The 20,108-nt window shown below is 40.5% G+C and overlaps 1 protein-coding gene across 21 annotated transcripts in view; it reads left to right on the top strand.

Annotated features, from left to right (window-relative positions):
* Tcf4 (transcription factor 4) overlaps positions 1–20,108 on the top strand; it is a 342,153-nt gene that overhangs the window by 310,984 nt on the left and 11,061 nt on the right. For all 21 annotated transcript variants that reach the window (XM_035440081.1, XM_027402662.2, XM_027402658.2 and 18 more), the window contains 2 exons: positions 879–1,082; positions 19,422–19,557. In XM_035440081.1, the coding sequence (XP_035295972.1) occupies positions 879–1,082; positions 19,422–19,557 (340 nt within the window). The remainder of the gene's footprint in view (positions 1–878; positions 1,083–19,421; positions 19,558–20,108) is intronic.

Below are 20,108 nucleotides of genomic sequence, written 5' to 3'. Positions count from 1 at the left end.
TAGGTCGATGAGATGGTATATTTTAGTGTGTACACTGGCAAGTAATACTTGATTATCACAGTAAAAAATGAAGACATAACTGTGTTCTTTTTCTTCACTGTTAACTATAGCATAGGCCTTACCTAGTTGAAAAAATCTAGGATCCTAAAGGCTAGAATGGAAAAGGCATTATTGGTTTTTAATTGCATAAGGTAATGAATTCTCTGCTTCAGTATGTACTTTGAAATCAGTGGTAGTCCCTGGGTAGATGATCAAGCTAAGTCTTGTTTATTCTCTAATCTTATGGCTTCATATCACTTTGGGTGACAGGATTTTTAAGTTATTTTTGTCGTAGTAATTTCTGAGCCACCGTCCTCCGCCCCCCCCACACACACACACATGCAAGTTGATACTGATAACAGATAAAAAGTAGGTGGGGAGGTTAAAGTTCTCTAAACTTTTCCTATTTCTGACTTGAAGAAAATTTAATTTTTTAAAAAAAGATCATCTTCCCACTACTAATATTATAGCTCTTTAGCTAGTACTTGACAAAGATTTCCTCAAATTCAATGCATGTTTTCCTCTCTAACATAAATCTAAATTCTCTTTCAAGCTAATGTAGTCCAGTATAGCATATGTACATAATAATGTCCTCAAAGAATTATCAAATTTACTTTGTTCCTGAAAAATAACACTGCCATTTTAATATTAACGTTTTCCACCAGTTTTCTAGGAAGGACATTATTTATTTTTATTATTGTTCTAAGGAAACAAACTTTATTGGAAACATATATTCCGAACCCCAATGTGTGGTCTGTAGCAACTCAGTATTCTACTTGTGTAACCTGTGCGTGCATTTCAAACTAAATCAGATCTCCCTTCATTTTATAAACCAACAGCAAAGCCGGATTGAAGACCGTTTAGAGAGACTGGATGATGCAATTCATGTTCTCCGGAATCATGCGGTGGGCCCGTCCACAGCTGTGCCTGGTGGCCATGGGGACATGCATGGAATCATTGGACCCTCTCATAATGGAGCAATGGGTGGTCTGGGCTCAGGGTATGGAACTGGCCTTCTTTCAGCCAACAGACATTCACTCATGGTGAGTAATAATGACACATGAACTCTACTTATGTAGAATTAACATTTCAAGTGTAAATACTTCTGCTATTATTTGTTTTTAGGATCAGCTTTATAGAGATATAATTCACCATATGGATAATTCACATATTGATAGTATACAGTTCAGTGTGTTTTAGGGTGTTCATGGTGTCATGCACCCATCACCACTGTTGAATTCTGGAATGTTTTTGCTCCTTGTAAAAAGAAAGAGAAAGGCACATAACCATCAAGCAGTTATTGCCCACCATCCTCATTCCCCCAATTCCTGGCAATCACTAATCTACTTCCTTCCTGTTCCTATAAGTTCTGGGCACTTCATTTAAATGGGATAATACTATGGATTGGCCTGTCTGATCAGCTTCTTTCACCTTATCTCTTTAAGATTTATCTGGGTTTTCCCATATACTAAAGCATTATTTGTTTTTATTGCCATTATATTTCCTACTTATCAGGTGACAGGTCCTAGGGCCATTTTTGCTTTTTGGCAATTGCAAAAAAAAACAAACCAAAACAAAACAAAAGAAAAACACCAACTCCTAGTATCCATGCACAAGATTTTATGTGGGCACGTTTTCATTCCACATAAGTATTAATAAGTTGCTGGATCACTGCTCATATTTTCAGTTATTCACCTTGGTACCTTTGATCAAAGCACATAACAAAACTTCAGGTCACATTAGTAATATTCCAAATATGAGGGTAGTTTTGTTTGATTTGCTTCATGAAACCAAAATGATGGCTTTTAGTCTCAGGTTTGGGAGGTAGAAATAAGTTGTGTATTTGCCTTTTGAGTGGGTCAGAGAATGTCTATACCAAAAATACTAGGTGATAATAATTGGCTGATAAATCAGATAAATTTTAATTTTTTATTGATTTTTGTGTAATTTTGCTCCTTGCATATGCTTGGTGGTAGACATCTTGTTGCTCTGCTTGACACTTCTAGGGTTTTCAGAATTGCTTGGGAGCAAGGCTATTCTCCATTCTCAGTACAGCTTCTCTCATTGGGAGATGCTTCCCAAAGGAAATACAAAATAACTCTGAATCCTTGTGCAGCTCTTGTTCAGCAGTGTTTTTTGGTCTTTCTTCAGTTTCTCTAATTAAAAGACTAAGATGAAGAGTGCTGTCCTGCACAGTATAATACTGAAACCTGCAACTGATTAGAAACCAGAAATATGGACTTATAAATAGAAGCAATGAACTAACTCACTTCTAAAATGTGGAAAGATATTTTTGAATGCCAATGCTCAATTTTTTCTTACTTTTTTCCTTTATCTTGACCTCTACCCTGAAAATCCATCATTGGATAAAAATTGTTTGCGTGTTCATTGGCAGTTGCTAAAGAGTTTACAAAGGAAAGGCTTGATTTTAATTTAGCCTGGCCTCGGGTAATGTGTTAAACACTTGGGATGCATATAATATGAGATTTTCATTCGTACATCTCTCTTTTTTATTTTTTGCAACTACAATATTTAAACAACACTGCTTTTAATTAAGAAATCTGGCTTTATTAAAATCCAGATCTGCAACTTATAACCATTTATGTATATCTGCTCTCAATCAAGAGAAAAATAGTCTAATTTCTGTAGCTGCGTTCACTTTGCATATGTTAGCCGGATGCAGCATGCACTCAGGACATGGATGTAGAGACTGTCTTCTCTGTTCTTGAATACCAGATGGAGGCTAAGTGGTTCTTTAAAATATTAAACTGTACATAGGTGCTATTTGGGATTATTTGACCTTTGGGTTGCCTCTTCTTTGAGTCTGATTCTGAGATGGGAAAAGAGGAAAAAGGAAACAACAACAAAACACACTAGAATTATTTTTGGAGAGGGGGAGTTGAACTGACCCCAGTGGAAAGAAAAGCGAGAACAGAGCAGAATAATTTTTAAAAGGGAAATAATTGGCCAATTGTGTACAGACACCTCTTGGCTATGGCTGCTGGAGTACTATATAAAAGAAATAAAGTTGCAGGTTTTGCTGATAAAGACAAGTTACTTCTCATTCCTATTAGGAACTGTGGAGCCAGCCAAATCTTGGCCGTCCTCCAGAGATATGCATGTCAACAGCCCTTGCCCTTTGAACCCAGTAGGGGTCTTGTCAACCTCCTTGCTTCCTAGAAACCATGTAGCACCTAAAACCCTGAACTCCTAAAGCCTCATGTGGGTGGAAGTGATTGGATTGCATATCTTTTCTCAACACAAACTCATATGAATTTTAAAACAAAAGCGTAAGAACAAAGGAAATATTTTTTGAATTTATTCAGTCCGAAGTTAGCCTTTGACCGTTTGATACATTCCACAATAAAAATGACAGGGGAAGCAAAAAAAAAAAAAAAAAATCCCCTTTCCCCCCAACAACAACAACAACAAAAAATTCAAGAAGGACGCTGGTAATGTTTTCCACATTTGAATTTTAATACATGAAACAGGCTTTCAAACCTTGGCCAGCTGCAGGAAGTAAAGTAGCAGTGGGAGGTATGTAGTGGAAAAGGGGCAACAGGGCTTAAAGGGCTGGAGCAGGGCTGGATCTCAGCTACACACCTTCCTTTGTTGTTCTGGGATGGAAGTGAGGGGCAGAAACTGGAGACTCATCCTAGGCTGGTTTTGTTTTGAGCAAATCTCTGTTATAACTCTGCCTCATGATTCCCTCTGATTAAAGAAGAGATGACTTCAAATGAACTTGACCTACAGCCTCTTCTTTGTTCCCTCCCTACCTCCTGAAAATCAGAACAAAATGCCTTGATAACATGGGAGATGATGTACGCCTTTCTTTCCCTAGCAGCTTGACTCTGTGGTAGGGAAAACTGTGTTTCTGCCTCAGCTATTGTCTTATCTCATTTAATTGCTCACATATTGTACTTAGCCTTTGATTCACAAAATGTCATCCTTGGTCTTCTGGAATTTACTAATTATTAATACAATGAAAGGGACTTTTTTTCCCACTGCAGCATGGCTTATGCCACTGGAGTAGATGGCCAATATGTGGGGCTTTCTAGATAACATTATTTGTCTGCGCTTTTCCTTCTTAGAAACTTTAAAGGGACTCCCATTGTCTGTAAGAATAGGATCAGCTTTGTAGCTCATCAGCCAAGACCCCTTATTATTCACCAAAAGCCTTATATTTAGCCATTCTATTATGCAAAGATTTTCCAGCCAAACCAGTGTTTGCAAGTGCACATTACAAAAATGGGCCCTATTAGGTACCTCTTTTGCATATGTCCTGGGTTCATCCTGTCCACTTCTCTCTTCTCACCCATGGTCATAAGTTGTGACAAACTCATCCTCTTCCAGGAAGCCATCTCTTGCTGCTTCTGTCTGTAACAGTCATTTTCTGCAGCCCACCCCACCCCACCCAGCAACCTTGTCTCATACACAATGAGTCATACCACTTTTAGATATTTATCCTAGCCCGATTCACATAGCTGTGGCTCTTTTATAGGGGCAACTTCAGTATGACTGGCAAGTGTAAATTCATTGGTACCATGTTTTCTATTTTTCTCTTTCTCCCTGGAGATAGATCATCACTCAGTGAGAAGAAGATGGACTAGCTTGACCCCTCTGGTCTAGGCTCTGGGTACAGCATCTCAGGTGGCATTCATAGAGGTCCAATGAGGGGGACCATGATGTCAGGGTTGGTGATGTGAGCTTCCTGAAGTCTAAACAGGTCAAGACATACAGCTATATTTAAGTTTAGAGACCTTCCTCCAGACCCCACACTCTGTTTTCCTGCCATTACAATTCCCAGACATTGTAAATACTCCTTTTCAAAACTAATGTAGGTGCAAAGAGTTTATGATTTTCATATCTTGGTAAACTTTGGTTGGCAGAAGAAGGTTCTGGGTATTTTATGGTCTGGATCCCAAAGTGGCTGTTCTCTCCAGTGGGGACTAGGGGCATAACCGGCTCAGTGTAAATCATTCTTATCCAAGTACCTTCTTAAGTCACCTTCTTCTTCAGACATGCTGAATGGCCAAGAGTTGTGAATTCTTCCCACTTGAACCATTGAGGATATAATGTTAAGTCACCAAGTAATGTTTCTTAGCATAACAGCCTCCTTCCCTGGCAAAATCCAAGCAGATGTCTCTGAATTTGGGATCAGACAAGTAGGATTGTCTCTTACCTACTTAGGCAATCTTGCCACTTCCAGCTCTGTACTCCATCCTCCTCATGGTTAATCTTGGCCTTGAAATCATTCACTCTCCTATAAACTGCTTTAGAAACAGTCTTCTAAATGCAGTTCTCTTTGTTATTCATTGCATACTCACTCTCAGAGATGGAGCCTTTCAGACAACTTCGCATTTTCTCTTAATGGAACAAAACGAGCATGCCTTCATGTGGCCCTGTGTGTACCCCTGGTTAGAGAGACTCAGCAATGTTGTACTTATTATCAGTATGCAGTTCCTGTGGTTCTCAGTTCCTTTTTGAGTAAATTCTGCTTGTTCATTTCAAGAACATTTAGCTATGGCAACAAGTATCAGGTACCATGCTCCGTTATGGTCTCTAGTCTCAAGGGGGCTCACAAACTAGTTGGAAATAAACCACTACCTTTTAAACAAATTACTGTGTGCTAGTCCACTAGGCCCTATAAGACTGTCTTACGTAGAAGGGACAACCTCATGGTCACCTGACATAGGAGAAGTTCCTTATGTGTTGTTCCTGAGAAACCCGGGGCTTTGTCCAGATCAGGCAGGTGTACTGCCACTGGCTACAGCCCTGACCCCCATCTCTCTTTTTTCTTCTTTCTTTCTTTTTAAATTTTGAAGTAGAGTTTCCTTTGTATTCAGGTTTGCCTTGAACTTACTCTGTAGGTCAAGGTGGATTAGAACTCTGTCCTCCTTTTTCAGCTTCCTCATTAACTAGGCTTACAAATTTATACCACAGGACCTAACAGCAGTCATCTCTTAGGAGCTATGGCTGACTAAAAGATGGAGGAGACCTGTCTAACTTGTCTCCTATTCCTGTCCTCTATGGTATCCCACTAGCCTCCACACTAGACCCCTCAGCCCAGGCAGGATTGTGGACCACATTTTAGAAACCACTGACTCAAGTAAACCTTAGCTCCATGTCCTTCTCTCCTGGGAGTTTTATTTTTGATTCATTCAATTAGCTTGTGTTGAGGGAGCAATAATCTTTCTTTAGCAGGCATTGAGCATGTAGGAACAGAGGATGTAAGACTTCTTGGACAAGCAATTGACTTCTGCTCGCATAGTTGAGCTTGGATTATTGAATTTTAGATTCTGAAAGCAGCTTGCAAGTTAGTTAGCCCATCGCCATTGTTTTGATACTGAAGACTGAGACCTAGAAAGGGGAAGTGATTCAACCATGCTCACTTGGCTAGTTAAAGGTTGAGATAGGCTTTAAAACAGACAGACAGGCCAGCAGCTACACCAGCATTTTGTTTTAATAATAATACATGGGGTGGGGGGTGGGGGGTTGGACCCAGGGCCAAGTGTTCTTAGCCCTGAGCTAAGTGTTCTTAGCAAGTGTTCTACCCCTGAGCTGTAGCCATGGTCCCAGTATCCTTCCTTCCACATCCTGCACAGCACACTTCCCTTTTACCCAGTACCCTAATACTTTTAAAACTCTGAATGGTATTAAAACTACTCTATTACTTACACAGTCTTCAGTTTTGCCTGGACTCTCTTTAGCTCTATTGATCATGCTGAACCACAACATGGAGTACCCATTGGGTGCAATCACTCTGCCACCTTGGTAGCATTTCCTGGCAGGTCATCTTAGTAGACATAGAAATTGGGAACTTTGCCTGACAAGGTGAGCAGAGGCATTAGCACCTGAAGTCTATGCAGATTTCAACTCCGTACAGCTCTGCATGTGCTTAGACACATGTTTCATGTGTGTGCAGTCATGGCTGTAGAATCCCAGGGACTTTAAATGTCATCTCAATTCTAATCTCCCTACAGATTATCTGCCAACATGTTGATCAGCCTCTTCCTCCTTCATAAAACCTCTTTCTATCTACAGGTTGCAAATGTTACCTCTGCCCAGCCCACCTCTGCCTCCTCATGCAGTGCGTGTCTGCCCACTCAAATTGCTTCCAAGAGTAACCCAACACACCCATGAGAAACTTTTATCAAAGATCCTCCTTTCCACTTTAAGGAACTTCTAGGGTATGGAGCCTCAACCTGAATGTGGTAGTCAAGGAATTTTCAGGGTAGACTAGTGAAAAGACACCCTCTTCTGCATCCTCCTCATTCTTTCTAATAAGTCTTATTTGCTAATATCAATGTCTTCACAACCCTACTGACAGACTGAACCTGTAATCTATAAACCATATGCAAGCCTCTGTGCTGACTCTGCCCTGGAGTACTTAGTGTTATACCTGTCCAGAACTTCACATAACCCCTTTGAATTTCATATTTCAGCCTTCCCTCTGTCTCCAGTCTATAGGTCTACGTTATGTCCTCATTCAGTTACATCCTCTGCCAGCTCTATTGTCGGCAGATGTGATGGGTTCCTTTAAAGTCCACATCAAAGCCACTAGTAAAAATGTTAGCCAGAAAAGGACATGGACCAAAAAGCCCTGAGGCTCAAGAAAACATTCATCCTCTCCACACTGGTCCTGATCTTGGAGTTCTCTGTCACAGCCAGTTCTGTCCTCTAATTCTGCTTGTGCAGTTTATGTTATGATGTCCATCCCGTTGCTGTAGGAGTCCAGGCATGCAACCCTCCCCAACCCCCACCGTGAGTGAGAAAATGGGCTTTGTCTGGAGGAACTTGTTCTTGGTTAAACCAAACTGAGTTCCTGGGGCCACTGCTGTCTTACAGAGCACATGGGCACTGTCTGTTAACCAGCCTGCTGTCCAATCTCACCAAGGATCATAATCTTGAGTATCATATTTCAGCCATTACTCTATTACAGAGGGTCTTGATTTTTAAAACCAAGATAGTTGCCTGTGTCTAGCATTCCTGTCTCTTCTAATCTCCCCGATTATGGAATATTTCTGAGAGTAGCTGAGTAACCTCAACTGAAAGATTTTTCTTCAGTATTCCTGTCCTACTTTTAAAGAAAACTTTGAGGAAACAAGAAGAAAAGAAAAGGAACTTTGAGAAATTCTCCCACCCTGGGATTATTAGTACAATAGGTCCTTAAGCTCGTGTCATCATTGTGTTCTGCATCAGTTCAGCTAGAATTAGAGACATTGGACTCAGTCAGTGCCCTGAGACCATTTCACCCCAGTCCCATATACTCCACTCCCTTGGGTACATTCTCTTCGATCTCCTGTAGCTGTTTTATTCAAATTCAGGCCCGGTGACATGGAAACTGTCAGTCTATCTCCTTAAATGTGTAACCCAAACCCCTGTCTGTAACAAACACATCCAAAGCACATATGTAGCATCCTGTAACCATGTGCTATGAGAAAATAAAATTTTAAAACCTCCCCCTATTCCCCATTTTCATATGGGAAAAAATGAAATACACATTTAATATTAACCCAGTAGTTGTGTCATACTTTCAGTATTGATTGTTGTCTTCTTAAAAATAGCAGAAAAGGCAAACCAACACCTTTAGTACCATAGTCATCTTTCTATTAAATGTGAGGGACAATGTTAAATTTCCCCTAACTCAGCATATGAACAACCCTTGCATTGTAAAAAAGAAAAGAAAAAACAAAAACAAAAACAAAACTGTGACATTTCTCTCTTCTGGAGAGAAAAGCGTCCATTGAGCACACTGAAAACCCCACGTCTTCCTTCACTGCTTGTATCTCAGCTTTCTTTAGATGTAGTGGGGGCACTTAGAGGTGTGAGCATCTAGGATTTCATGGGAACCTATCCTGGCCAACCTACAGTAAAGTACATGCCTGGATTTAGGACTAGGTAGAATTACAGAGTGCCACAAGTAATGATCAGACTAGGAAAAAACCAAGAGTCCATGAAGGATTTTAACAGTTGCAGAGGGCCATGCTAGAGAAGCCACTACTAAGCCAGAGCATAAACATGATTTAAAAAAAAATTAAAGAGAAAGAAAGACACTTATATGCTCAAAGAACAATAAGGAAATTGCCGGATGGTCTGGCCTTGCAGCTGGTAGCCCAGGCTGTTCCAAGTCCCTCCTTCACAGAGCAGCAGCTCCAGCCATTGGTTGGAGCATTGCACATAAGAGTCCACAGGAAGAGTGAGTTTTCATGTATATTTTTTAACATCCAAATTAAATTAACTCATGGAATTTTCCACCCTTGGGAATTAAAGTAGCAGTTCATGAAGTAATTCGGTTATGTCATTCATACCAAAACAGAAAATACTGGTGTAGCTTGGCACTGTTTAAAAGCTAAGACTAGACCTTAACCATTTTATATTTCTTCAAATTCCATGGCCGTTGTGTTAGTTTAACTTTTATTGTGGCAGTAAATTTTTCAAATCAAAAGTATCCTAGCTGCTGCTTAGAAAACATGTGTTTAAAAAAAACAAAAACCAGAACTGATTCTGAGCAAGAAGAGTGTTAAGGAAAACATCAGCTTTGGGGTTAAAAACTAAAAGGTGGGAAGCTGCATCTTCTGTCAGACATAATTGGTTGACATTCACAGTTATGCTTAATTCTGGCCTCCCCTCTACCCATAAATCACCCGAGAACTGTAAAGCTGAGTTTAGTCAAAAGATCTGTCCGATATTAGCAAGGGGAAGCATTGTCGTACAATAGCCACAAGCCCTTGAAAGCAGCTAATTGGATGTATTGTGAAAAGCCGCAGAACTGAGTTTGCACATTTTCCTTTCACATGTGCCTTCTCCCCAGCTCTTCCTGCACACAGGCAGCTCTGGAGTGGGGCTGCAAGTGTGTGAAAGTTATTGGAGAGTGGTAGTCTCTGGGTAATGTTTCTGTAAGCTGCCCAATTTTCCCCCTGTAGACTAGATGGGAAACAGCTGGCTTTTGTTTTAAAAGCTGTTTTGAGAACTGTCTGAATCTTGAGATATAGAACTGAGGTCACTGTTGAAGCAGGTGCTCTTGGACAAGAGCGAAAACTGCCAGGGGTCGGCTGGCTCAGGAATCTGCTACAGGGGACTTCCTCTTAGAGGGAAAAGTGTTGAAGTTTGCTCCTCTATTTAGGACACCAACCAGTCTAAGTAAGTAATCACATTAGCAATACTGTTAGGAACAGAATCTTTGAACACAGCTAGCCCTTGAGTGAATAATTAGCTCAGTATGAAGGAATCCAAAATGGTCATTTCCTCTCCAGGGCTACGGTTCCAAGGGTCTGAGGTTCTTCTGCTCCAATGAGGTTTTAAGTGCTTGAATTTCCTCTTTAAACACGCCAGTGGCAAAACAGCTACTATTTTAAATAAGTCATAGCCTAACTGTCTGGGTCTGCGGTGGGGTTTTTGTTGTTGTTTTTGTTGTTTTATTTGTTTGTTTTGGAGACGTTGTCTAAGGGAAAAGGGAGAAATGAAGCCCCTTGGCAAAACCCACACTGAAACATTTTTGAAAAAAATCAAAACAAGAAACATGAGGAACCCTTAGAAATCAGGGCAGAGCAGGTACCCACTACTCTGAGGATGAGAGAACAGGCCCGGGCCTTTGGAAGCAGCAGTTATTAGCAGCTGTTTATTCAGTCGGGAATTGAGATTAACATTGTAAACTTTTTTTTTTTTTTTTTTAAGAACTAGAAGAAAATTTGTTTGGGAAGTTGGCTCTGCATATCAAATCTGCCTTGCCAAAAAAAACTTCCTTTCTGAGAACACATGGACTGGAGTTGAGCAATGTTATGATCTCTGAGAAGCTCAGGATTACCAAAAAGTCTGTCCCCATTAACTAGGACAGAAAGGGGTAGAGACAGAGGGCTTTTACTGTTGACAATTCTACCATAGTCTTTGTGATATCAAACTTGCTGTTAAGGCTGTTGCCACTTCTCCATAAAGACTCAAAAAGAGTCCCTCTGCCTCTTTCTCTACCCTTAGCTGCATCTTTGTCATGGTCACACACACACAGATAGACTTTCTGCACACCTGCTCTTTGCAGGTGACCCCCCATGAAACAGTCAGCAAGGTGCTCTAGTACTTTGTGATCCCTTGGTCTCAAAAAAGGAAGAATTTTTTTTTTTAAAAATGGATATTGGTGGTTTTTTTCTTGATTTAATGCTACTCTTAATGTCATTTTCTTTTATTAAATCCTTTCTTTTGCTTTTGATCTTATTTATAGCAGCCACTGGTCATATGGAAACCATTACTGTATAGCTGGGAGATGAAAGAAGTCAGTGCAGTTAAATAAGAGTGAATCATTTGAGCCAACAATGTGCACGGACAGAGTGAGGTGCCATGTGTGTCCAGAATGCCCTGTGTGTTTGCTTTGTAGTAGAGTTTGAGCTTTAGAATGGTCTATACAAAAATCTGCTTTTTGTCAGAGATCTGTAGTCTGACAATATGAAAACACATGTTAACACACAGCTTTCAGTTGCTTGCTTCGTATGCAGAGAGACAGACAGAATCACACACACACACACACACACACACACACACACACACACACACACACACACACACACAGAGAGAGAGAGAGAGAGAGAGAGAGAGAGAGAGTGAGAGAGAGAGAGAGAGATTCAAACAGACAGAGACACAAGGACAGACAGAGACATAGAAAGATAGAGACTGTTCTAGTGCCATTTATTGATGTAAAAATATACAGCTGGGAGATTATGTAATTAGTGTCAAATATCAGACTGTTACAGAGAGGTTTAGAGAACTGCCATCAAAATCCTCCCTGTCCTTCAAAACTTATCTCAGTTGCCCTGGTTTTCCCAAATGGATATGACTTCATCATCCTTTGAAACCCTCGGTGACCTTGTTCTCTTGTAAAACATCCGTCTTATTTTGTCTTATATCATAATGATATTATGCCACCATTATAATGTGTCTGTTAAGTAATAGATGTCTGTCTTTTACTTTTTTTTCCTCTGGGTACCTAAAGCGTGCCTTGCATATGGACTTCTGAAAGACGCTTGCTAACTTAAATGGAATGCTTATTATTGGACATAAACATGCAAAAATGGATATTAAGTTCATAAATGTCAAACCTCTTCTCCTGGATACGTGCTATGTGTACCATCATGGGTGTTTGGAGAATATCCACCTGTACACTGTAATGATAGTGATGTCTCATGATCTGGACCCAGGCCCTGTCCGTGTGGCATTCACAACCCCAGGCAAGCATTGGCATAAATGCATATCGAAGTTTGAAGTCTGTGCCTGGTGCCATCTGACAGTGTCCTTGAATGTATTTTATGTGTGGTGCCTTTAATGACTCAACCCGAGAACTGCCTTCCCCAGGCCCAGCAAGGCAATGGCAGAATTATTGAGATAAGCTCTGCTTTGAAGGGGCTTGAGATGGGTTAATGGCTATGGATCTAATGAAATAGAAGCTGTTGAGAGAAGAGACTACTCCACAGTAGTCCATGGCCCACAGTAATGTTGGAGGGAGGGAGCCCAACAGATGAGGAGTCATGAATAGATAGCAAAAGATTCAGACTGATCAACTTAAAACTAAGAGACAACTGACTTAGTCCCTGGGTACCCAGGTAAAGGATCAACAACAGAAGGTGGAACTGGTGGTTTGGTTCACAGAACACTAACAATGCTGAACTTTAACTAAGGGGCCAAATCCTGGGAAAAGAACATAGCATTCCAAAGATGAAGATTTACAAAGAGATGGAAAAGATACATTTCGTACGTTTGGGCAAATTTCTTTATGCCTTTGTTCCTTCTACAAACATTTACAGTAGGCATTTGTTAGGTGCCTTGTCCTGCACAGCTTGGTACTGGAAACCTGGTTGGAGCAGAGTGGGAATGAAGAAGGGGAAAGTATAAAGGAAACACAAGACTTATACATAGAAACTGAGATCATATGGCTTATGTTTGCTCTTATGGAGCAGCACCAAGTACAGTAACAACCAGAGACTGCACATTTATAATGTGTAGCATAGAAGAAGGGACTGGCTAGTCTCAGCAGGAGGTTTCTATAGGTAAGCACTATCCGGATAGAAATATCTGGGAGGAGGATGCTGTGGTTGCTAGTTTTTGTATACAGTGATCAGCCATAAACACTCAAACTTGCACATGTTGCCAACATTCACACTCAGACCAGAGAGAGTTTTAGCGTCCCTCTGAGCTTCCCCATGGCTGGAAGGCTTGACCATCCCCATGGGTCTGAGGCACAGTTCTTTGACAAGGCCTTGTCTGTGTCAACAATGTATGTTTCCTCAGGACTTCGTCTACTCTTCACACATCATTCAGTGCCTCCCAAGATCCCCACAGATAGGTAAACTAAGTAAAAGTTGAGTGTCACAGTATGCCTCTAGTAATGGGCAGTCTGTGTAAGCCCAGAACGTTTTACAAAGAAGTCAGCTGCAAGAGCATGCACACACAGGTACACTTGAGGGATCCACAGTTACCAGTTTGCATAAGTGTTCACTGGCTTCTAAACAAAATAAAGCTGCTTACAGGTACTTGCAGGCCAACACTGTAATCCTCATGCTAGATGGCTGTGACTCATGCAGCTGGATCAACTCTAGTTCCATACAACAGGTTTAGTGCCTGGAGCCGGGATGGACTGGGATATGCTAAGCTCCCCCACAGTCCTGACTGGGAACATTGCGTCTAGAATGTCACCCTCATTGGAGGACATGAGGTGAAGAGTTGGTAGCAGTGGAGAATAGGAATACAGATGGGAGAAATGAAAACAGTTCCACCATAGCAGACTTAAAAATGAACTGAATTCAGCTTTCATATCACAGAATCATTCATAATAATCATTTTGATGGATGGTCCAGGAGCTTGGCTTGGTTGGTCACATGACGGATGCGTACTGCTAAAGCCACAGTTGGTTAGATTGTATGTAAATTATCTTGAAGGGGCTGGAGAGATGGTTCAGTGGTTAACAGCCTTACAGCGGACCTGGGTTTGGTTCCCAGCACCTACACAGTGGCTCACAATCATTTGTAACTTCAATTCTAGGGGGACCTGAATCATCTCTTGGACTTTGTAGGCACTACATGCATGTGATCCATATACATGAATGTGGCCAAAACACTCATGCACATAAAATAAATCAAGCTCAAAATTTTTACATCACCTTGAAAATTATTTTATCTAGAGAATAAGCATTAAATAAGCATTAGTAAAGCCATGAGATTCCTGAAAAACAATAGATATTCTAATGAGAGTTATGAAATCATCTCCTAATAACATGTAAAGAGTCAAGGCAGATCCAGACAGAGGAACTGGATCTCAACCTGCTTTCAGTGAAAAGTCCTTGAAATTTTTAATTATGTGGTTATTACAAAAAAAAAGTCTGATAATTTTTTTAAAAAACTGAGCAAATAGGAAGTTATATTTGTGGTTAAAAGATATCCTGGATGTTGGGAATTTCTCCTACAATGGTTGGCTTCTAGAGTTCCACCTTGTTTTCTATAAAACCCTGAGTCTTTGGTATATTCCTCACAGTACTGATCCTCTGCTGGCCTTTTATGAGCTTTGAATTCCGTCTGTTAACCACTCAAAATTTTCCATTCAATCTCTCCCTCTTTAAAAGTTGCACTTTTGACACAAATGGGATGTTGCACGTAGGAGAAAAATAGGTTTGCTTTCCTGTAATATGAAAGAGATCTAGCAAGATGATGGAAGGTGAAATTCAGTATCCTTTAACTGCTGTATAGAAATGATATTTCATGGGAGATTACCATCGAACACTAGAAATGTTTGCCATGTCAGTATGTCATGACAGGAAGCCACCCCCAATTTGTGTGTGTGTGTGTGTGTGTGTGTGTGTGTGTGTGTATGTTGAGAAATGAGTAAAACAAAAAAATTATTTTTTTACCCACTTTGCTCATTCCTTAGTACTTTCTGAAAACCAGAAGCCATCAATAACAAGCATCAGTTTTCAATAATATTTCAATAACATATCTGGTTTTATGCCATTGTTTCATGGGTCTACACATGGGATGAAATTTGCCAAAAGTCTCCATCCTGCTCTTTTACAAGGATTATGGCAGAATGGGAGGGACTCGGGTCTGAAAGCCTGTTTGGAAGCAGTTATCTCTGGCGATAACATTAACTAGAATTGAATAACTGCCAAATGAAATTTAATACATTTTCCCATCCATGAAATAGGCCTCTTAAATACAACAGAATAATTACTTTCACAATACTCCCTGGAAAGAAAGAGAGCAAAAGCACTGAATGTCTTTTTTGTTTGTGATGTTTGTTGTTAGCTTTGAGGATAAGGACAAGGGTGTTTACTGAGATGCTCCTTGTGTCCCTGAGTAAAATCAGCCTGGCCAACGGCCACTTCATTTGAAACTGCTTGTCTTTTAAATCTGTTTATATTGGAAGAGTCGTGGAAAATATTAAATTCTATAATTTAGTTAGACATCTTGGTCTTGGCCTGAGGTGTTGAGCTCTGATTTTTTCCCCCTGTAATAAAGAAAAATGTTTCAGGTCTGTGAATGTACAGGTATTTATATGCATGTAGTATTAGTATATACATATATGTACATAAGAATATATTACACACACACACACACACACACACACACACACAAGTTTTCTAACAAAAAGCTCCAAGGAGGCAAGCCCCATGTGCCCCTTAACTCACTTCCCTCTCTTAGGTGTAATTTATATGCTTAGTAAAATTGCTCAATATCATAAGCTTTCAGAGTTACTTTAGACCTTTCTAGTTATGCAGCTAGTTGTTGGGTAAGTCACTCTTACCCTTACATTTCTTCTCTGAAATAAAGTTTCACCTGATTTCTATGTCCCTCTAATCCAGTGGTGTTCAACCTTCCTAATGCTGTGAGCCTTTAATACAGTTCTTCATGTTGTGGTGATTCCCCAACCATAAAATCATCACATTGTATCTTCATAACTGTAATTTTATTACTGTTAGGAACTATAATGTAATTTTCTGATATGCAGGTTATCTGATATGTGACCCCTGTGAAAGGGTCATTTGACCCCCAAAGGGGTCATAACCCACAGGTGGAAAACCACTATGCTAGTTTCTTGAACTTTATGTTCTATGAATTTAGCATGTCAAATGTTCTTCAGAAAGTGTGGTTATTTAAATTACATGGTATTTGTATGATTTAACAAGTAAATACATGTCTAAATGTATTTGAACATCTCCCATGATAAACTAAGGCAGGAGAATTTCAGTGGCTATGCCAGAATTAGGGTATATTGGACCTGAGATCCAATGTGATTTAGATGTTTCTTTGCATGAGTTCCTCTTACTCTGATAGCTATAATTATAATGAGTTTGCACTAGCCTCCACCTCCAACCTGCCTGGTTTGTATGTGACTAGAGATGATATTTTTAAAAGAAAAGTAAATAGGGTTGAGACATGCTGTCTGTGACCAAGAAGACAGTCAAAGTTAATTCTTCAAATTGGAATATCATTCCACAGCTACAGGCTCCAGCTCATTTCCACAAGGTGCTGGATTATTCAAGTGACCCATAATATACATAGTTACAAAGAAAACAGTGGCACATCAAAGGCACCATTGACCCCAACTTCCCATGTGGGGAATGACTGATATTTGAAATTATCTATAAAAGACAAAAGTAAGGTGCCAAATATCCCTAAAATCCAAACTGAAATATACTTGAGATAACTTTATTCTCAAATATAACCTCTGGTATGTTCCCACCATAGTACAGTAAAGGTACTTAGCCCAAATAGATCTGAATAAAATGGAGATCATGATTGCAAAAATATCCATCAGTGACATTAGCTTGAATCTTGAGGGTCCTTCAGCTCCGTCAGCCATCAGTTTTGTACAGTATGTAAGGATTTTTCAGTTGAAGCACTTAGTCATGTACATAGCTATTGTGCTATACTCTGGTTTCCATATAACATTAGAATTTTTTATGATAAGCCTGGGGATTACTCTGTGACCTGTAGTGTCATTTGTATCACTTTGCTCTTAAACAACTTATGATATCTGCTCACATCTCTCAGAGAAAGCAGACACTGGGACTCTGCCTTCCTCTTTGAACTCTCTTACCCCGACTCTCACATCCAGCTGAGATGAAAGCTATAGCAAGGTTATAAGTTCTTTCTCCCTCTCGTGGGAACTAGAAGGGAAAATATTCATTTAGTAACTATTTTAAATAACCACACACACACACACACAAAAAAAAAAAAAAAAACCTTCAATTCTTCCACAGGTGCCTTTCAGAGCAGGCTTGTGCACATCTGTAGAATCATTGTGAAGGAAAAGGAGCCTTCATCTACACCGAGGCCAAATCTATAGTCAGTTTTGGGGATACCAACCTAGAGTCATCCCTATGGAAATGCAAGATATTTAGTGCATTGGGTTTCCAAAGTAAAAAATTACAAAGCAAAACTGGCCATTCTTGTTCCAAAGGAAAATAAAAATGCATAGAGTGTAGGTGGGAAGTGTTTGAAGGGCTGAGGTAGCCATGACCTGCCTGCAGGAGAAGATCTGAGTTCAGAGAGAGGCTGGGCATGCACCTGCCTGGTTAGTATAGAGAGGGCTTATATTCTCTAGAACTTTAGTACTGACACTGGGGCTAATGGATGAGATCTACTGCCATGCCAATCCATGCTCAAAACAGAGTGGGCTGCTTTGCAGGGCATGAGTAGGGTGTTGGTACATCTGAAGAAGCCTTATGGAAAGTCAGTAACTACTATTCGGAAAGTTCAGTCACCAAGTGCACAGACATAGACTGTCCCCGTTGTCACAGCTGAAATGCTCAGTCACACTCAGGGCTTCTGAGTCCTTTACTGCTCCAGCTGTGCTTTGATTATAAACTATGACAGCAATTTATGTGATCTTCCTTCCCTCTCCTGAACTGTTTTCATTCTTATTGTTTTGGAGAGGAGAGAGAGAGAGAGAGAGGAGGAGGGGAGAGGAGAGGAGAGAGGAGAGAGAGAGAGAGAGAAAGAGAGAAAGAGAGAGAGAGAGAGAGAGAGAGAGAGAGAGAGAGAAAGAGAGAGAGAGAGAGAGAGAGAGAGCTTGGCAGGGTTTTTGTATGTGTAAAGGTGATACATATAAAATCCTTGGCTGCTCTGAGTAGTGGTGTAGTAGTTTTGTTTCACGTCTTTGGAAATAACTTTTTAAAACACTGTGGTAAAAGACCAAAGATTTTCATGTTCTGTGTTTCTATTTTTTATTAGAAAAATAAATGTTGTTCCACAGCAGTATAAATTCATGGATAAACACTTTTTTAGAGTTAAACCCACTGTCTGGCGTCAGTACTCACTGGATGGTGGGCTAACTAAATAACCACTTGGAAATGCAGAGGCAAATGTTAGTGCTTCCTGGACCCTCGGTTTACAATGCTTAATGGTTTTACCCCAAGGCGTGTGCTACAAAGTCAGCAACCACACTCTCAGTGCCACAAGTTCATCATCTCCGAGCCCCAGAGTAGGTAATAGTACTTCATAAAATTCAGCGGTATTCTTTTTAACCACACTGAACTCTATAATTTCTTTTCTTGGAAAAATAAAGAGTATTTACAGTATGGTGTCTTTCTTAGGATCTGAGTAGTTGAGATGAGGGTGGGGTGCTGGAAAAGCATCCAAACATCCTCACATAGCAATGATGGCATTACTGGTGTGTTTAATAAAACCTTTATTGGTACATTTTCCGGTGTGGTGGCATTGGCAGAAATGGTTCCCCTCTGGACTCGGAACTCAGCAGCTGATGGAATACAGTGAACATTAATTTGGAATAGGCTGCCAGTTTTGGAAAGCCAGGTGACATTTTATTATATTTGTACCGAGCAGGGGCTACGTCCCATACTGCTTGAGCTTCCGCTGTCAGAGACTTAGCTGGCATTATGGGGGGGGGGGGTGAAATGGCAGGCCTGAGAATCTTATCCCCTGAAATGAAAGTCGAATGCCAAATTGAAATTCCTGTAGGATTTCCGATAGCAATGGGGGAATTGAGAAGCCCACAATTAAGCATATGGGCATTAAGATAATTGTCAGATCTGTTGGCGGACATGATAGAAGACAGATGGGTACGAATCAGTGCGCTCCACTGCAGCACCCTGGGAGACAATTTGACGTTTTACCTGCCTGAGCTACTCTGCCATATTTGTCACTGGATGTAAGGCATGGCATCTTACTGAGTGTTAAGTGTTGGATTTTTTTTTTTTTTTTTTTTTTTTTTTTTTGCACAGAACTAAGGTACGTGTTCAGTCCTTCAGCGCCCTCTAGTGAAATACATTGGGAGGATGGCTTTTCACAAGGCACCCTTCCTGCACCGAGTCCCAGTTAGCCCTGGAAAATAGCTGTTGTACCTTCAGTCCACACTCAGCACTCTGGTTCCTTTTATTGTTTCAGGTTGGGGCCCACCGTGAAGATGGCGTAGCTCTGAGAGGCAGCCATTCCCTCCTGCCAAACCAGGTTCCGGTTCCACAGCTTCCTGTTCAGTCTGCAACTTCCCCTGACTTGAACCCACCCCAAGATCCTTACAGAGGTAAGTCGCCTCAAAAGGCATTCTGACCTTTGCTAAACAATAGACATCACATTGATGGCAGGTGTCCTTGGCAGCATCTTGGAGGCCCTGGCAGAAAACCAAGAGCCAAATTTGGTATTAAAGTGGTAAATAATGGGAAAGTAGCTAGAATTTGGCCAGCTATTTGTGTTTCTAGAGTGACTGTTTTCCTCAGACATCCTCTGATATTCCAGTCCCATTTCAGGAGGGAATGAGACAACAGACTGATGAGAGGAAATTTTATTTTAGCTATTTCCACATTTTACTCATTCGGTTCCTCTAATATGGTTAGTTGTAGCCTGAAAATGATGTTTCCAAATGGATACGGAGGAAATTGTCGTTGTTGTTTAAGATGGAAGGAAATGTAGGGGCATTAAAATAGCAAAAAGGAAAAACAATGAACTGTGTGGGATGTTTTATCTTCTGGGGTGATCGAGCCCTATAACAATCTGCTTCCCCGCCCACCTCATTACAAGGACTTCTCATGTCCCCAGGAAGTTGTTCTACAAAGACTAAACCTAGGTCCAACTGCC

Source organism: Cricetulus griseus, chromosome 2, assembly GCF_003668045.3.
Source record: "Cricetulus griseus strain 17A/GY chromosome 2, alternate assembly CriGri-PICRH-1.0, whole genome shotgun sequence".
Classification (NCBI taxonomy): domain Eukaryota; kingdom Metazoa; phylum Chordata; class Mammalia; order Rodentia; family Cricetidae; genus Cricetulus; species Cricetulus griseus.
The sequence above is the reverse complement of the archived record's forward strand: the minus strand, read 5'-3'. Positions and strand labels throughout refer to the sequence as shown.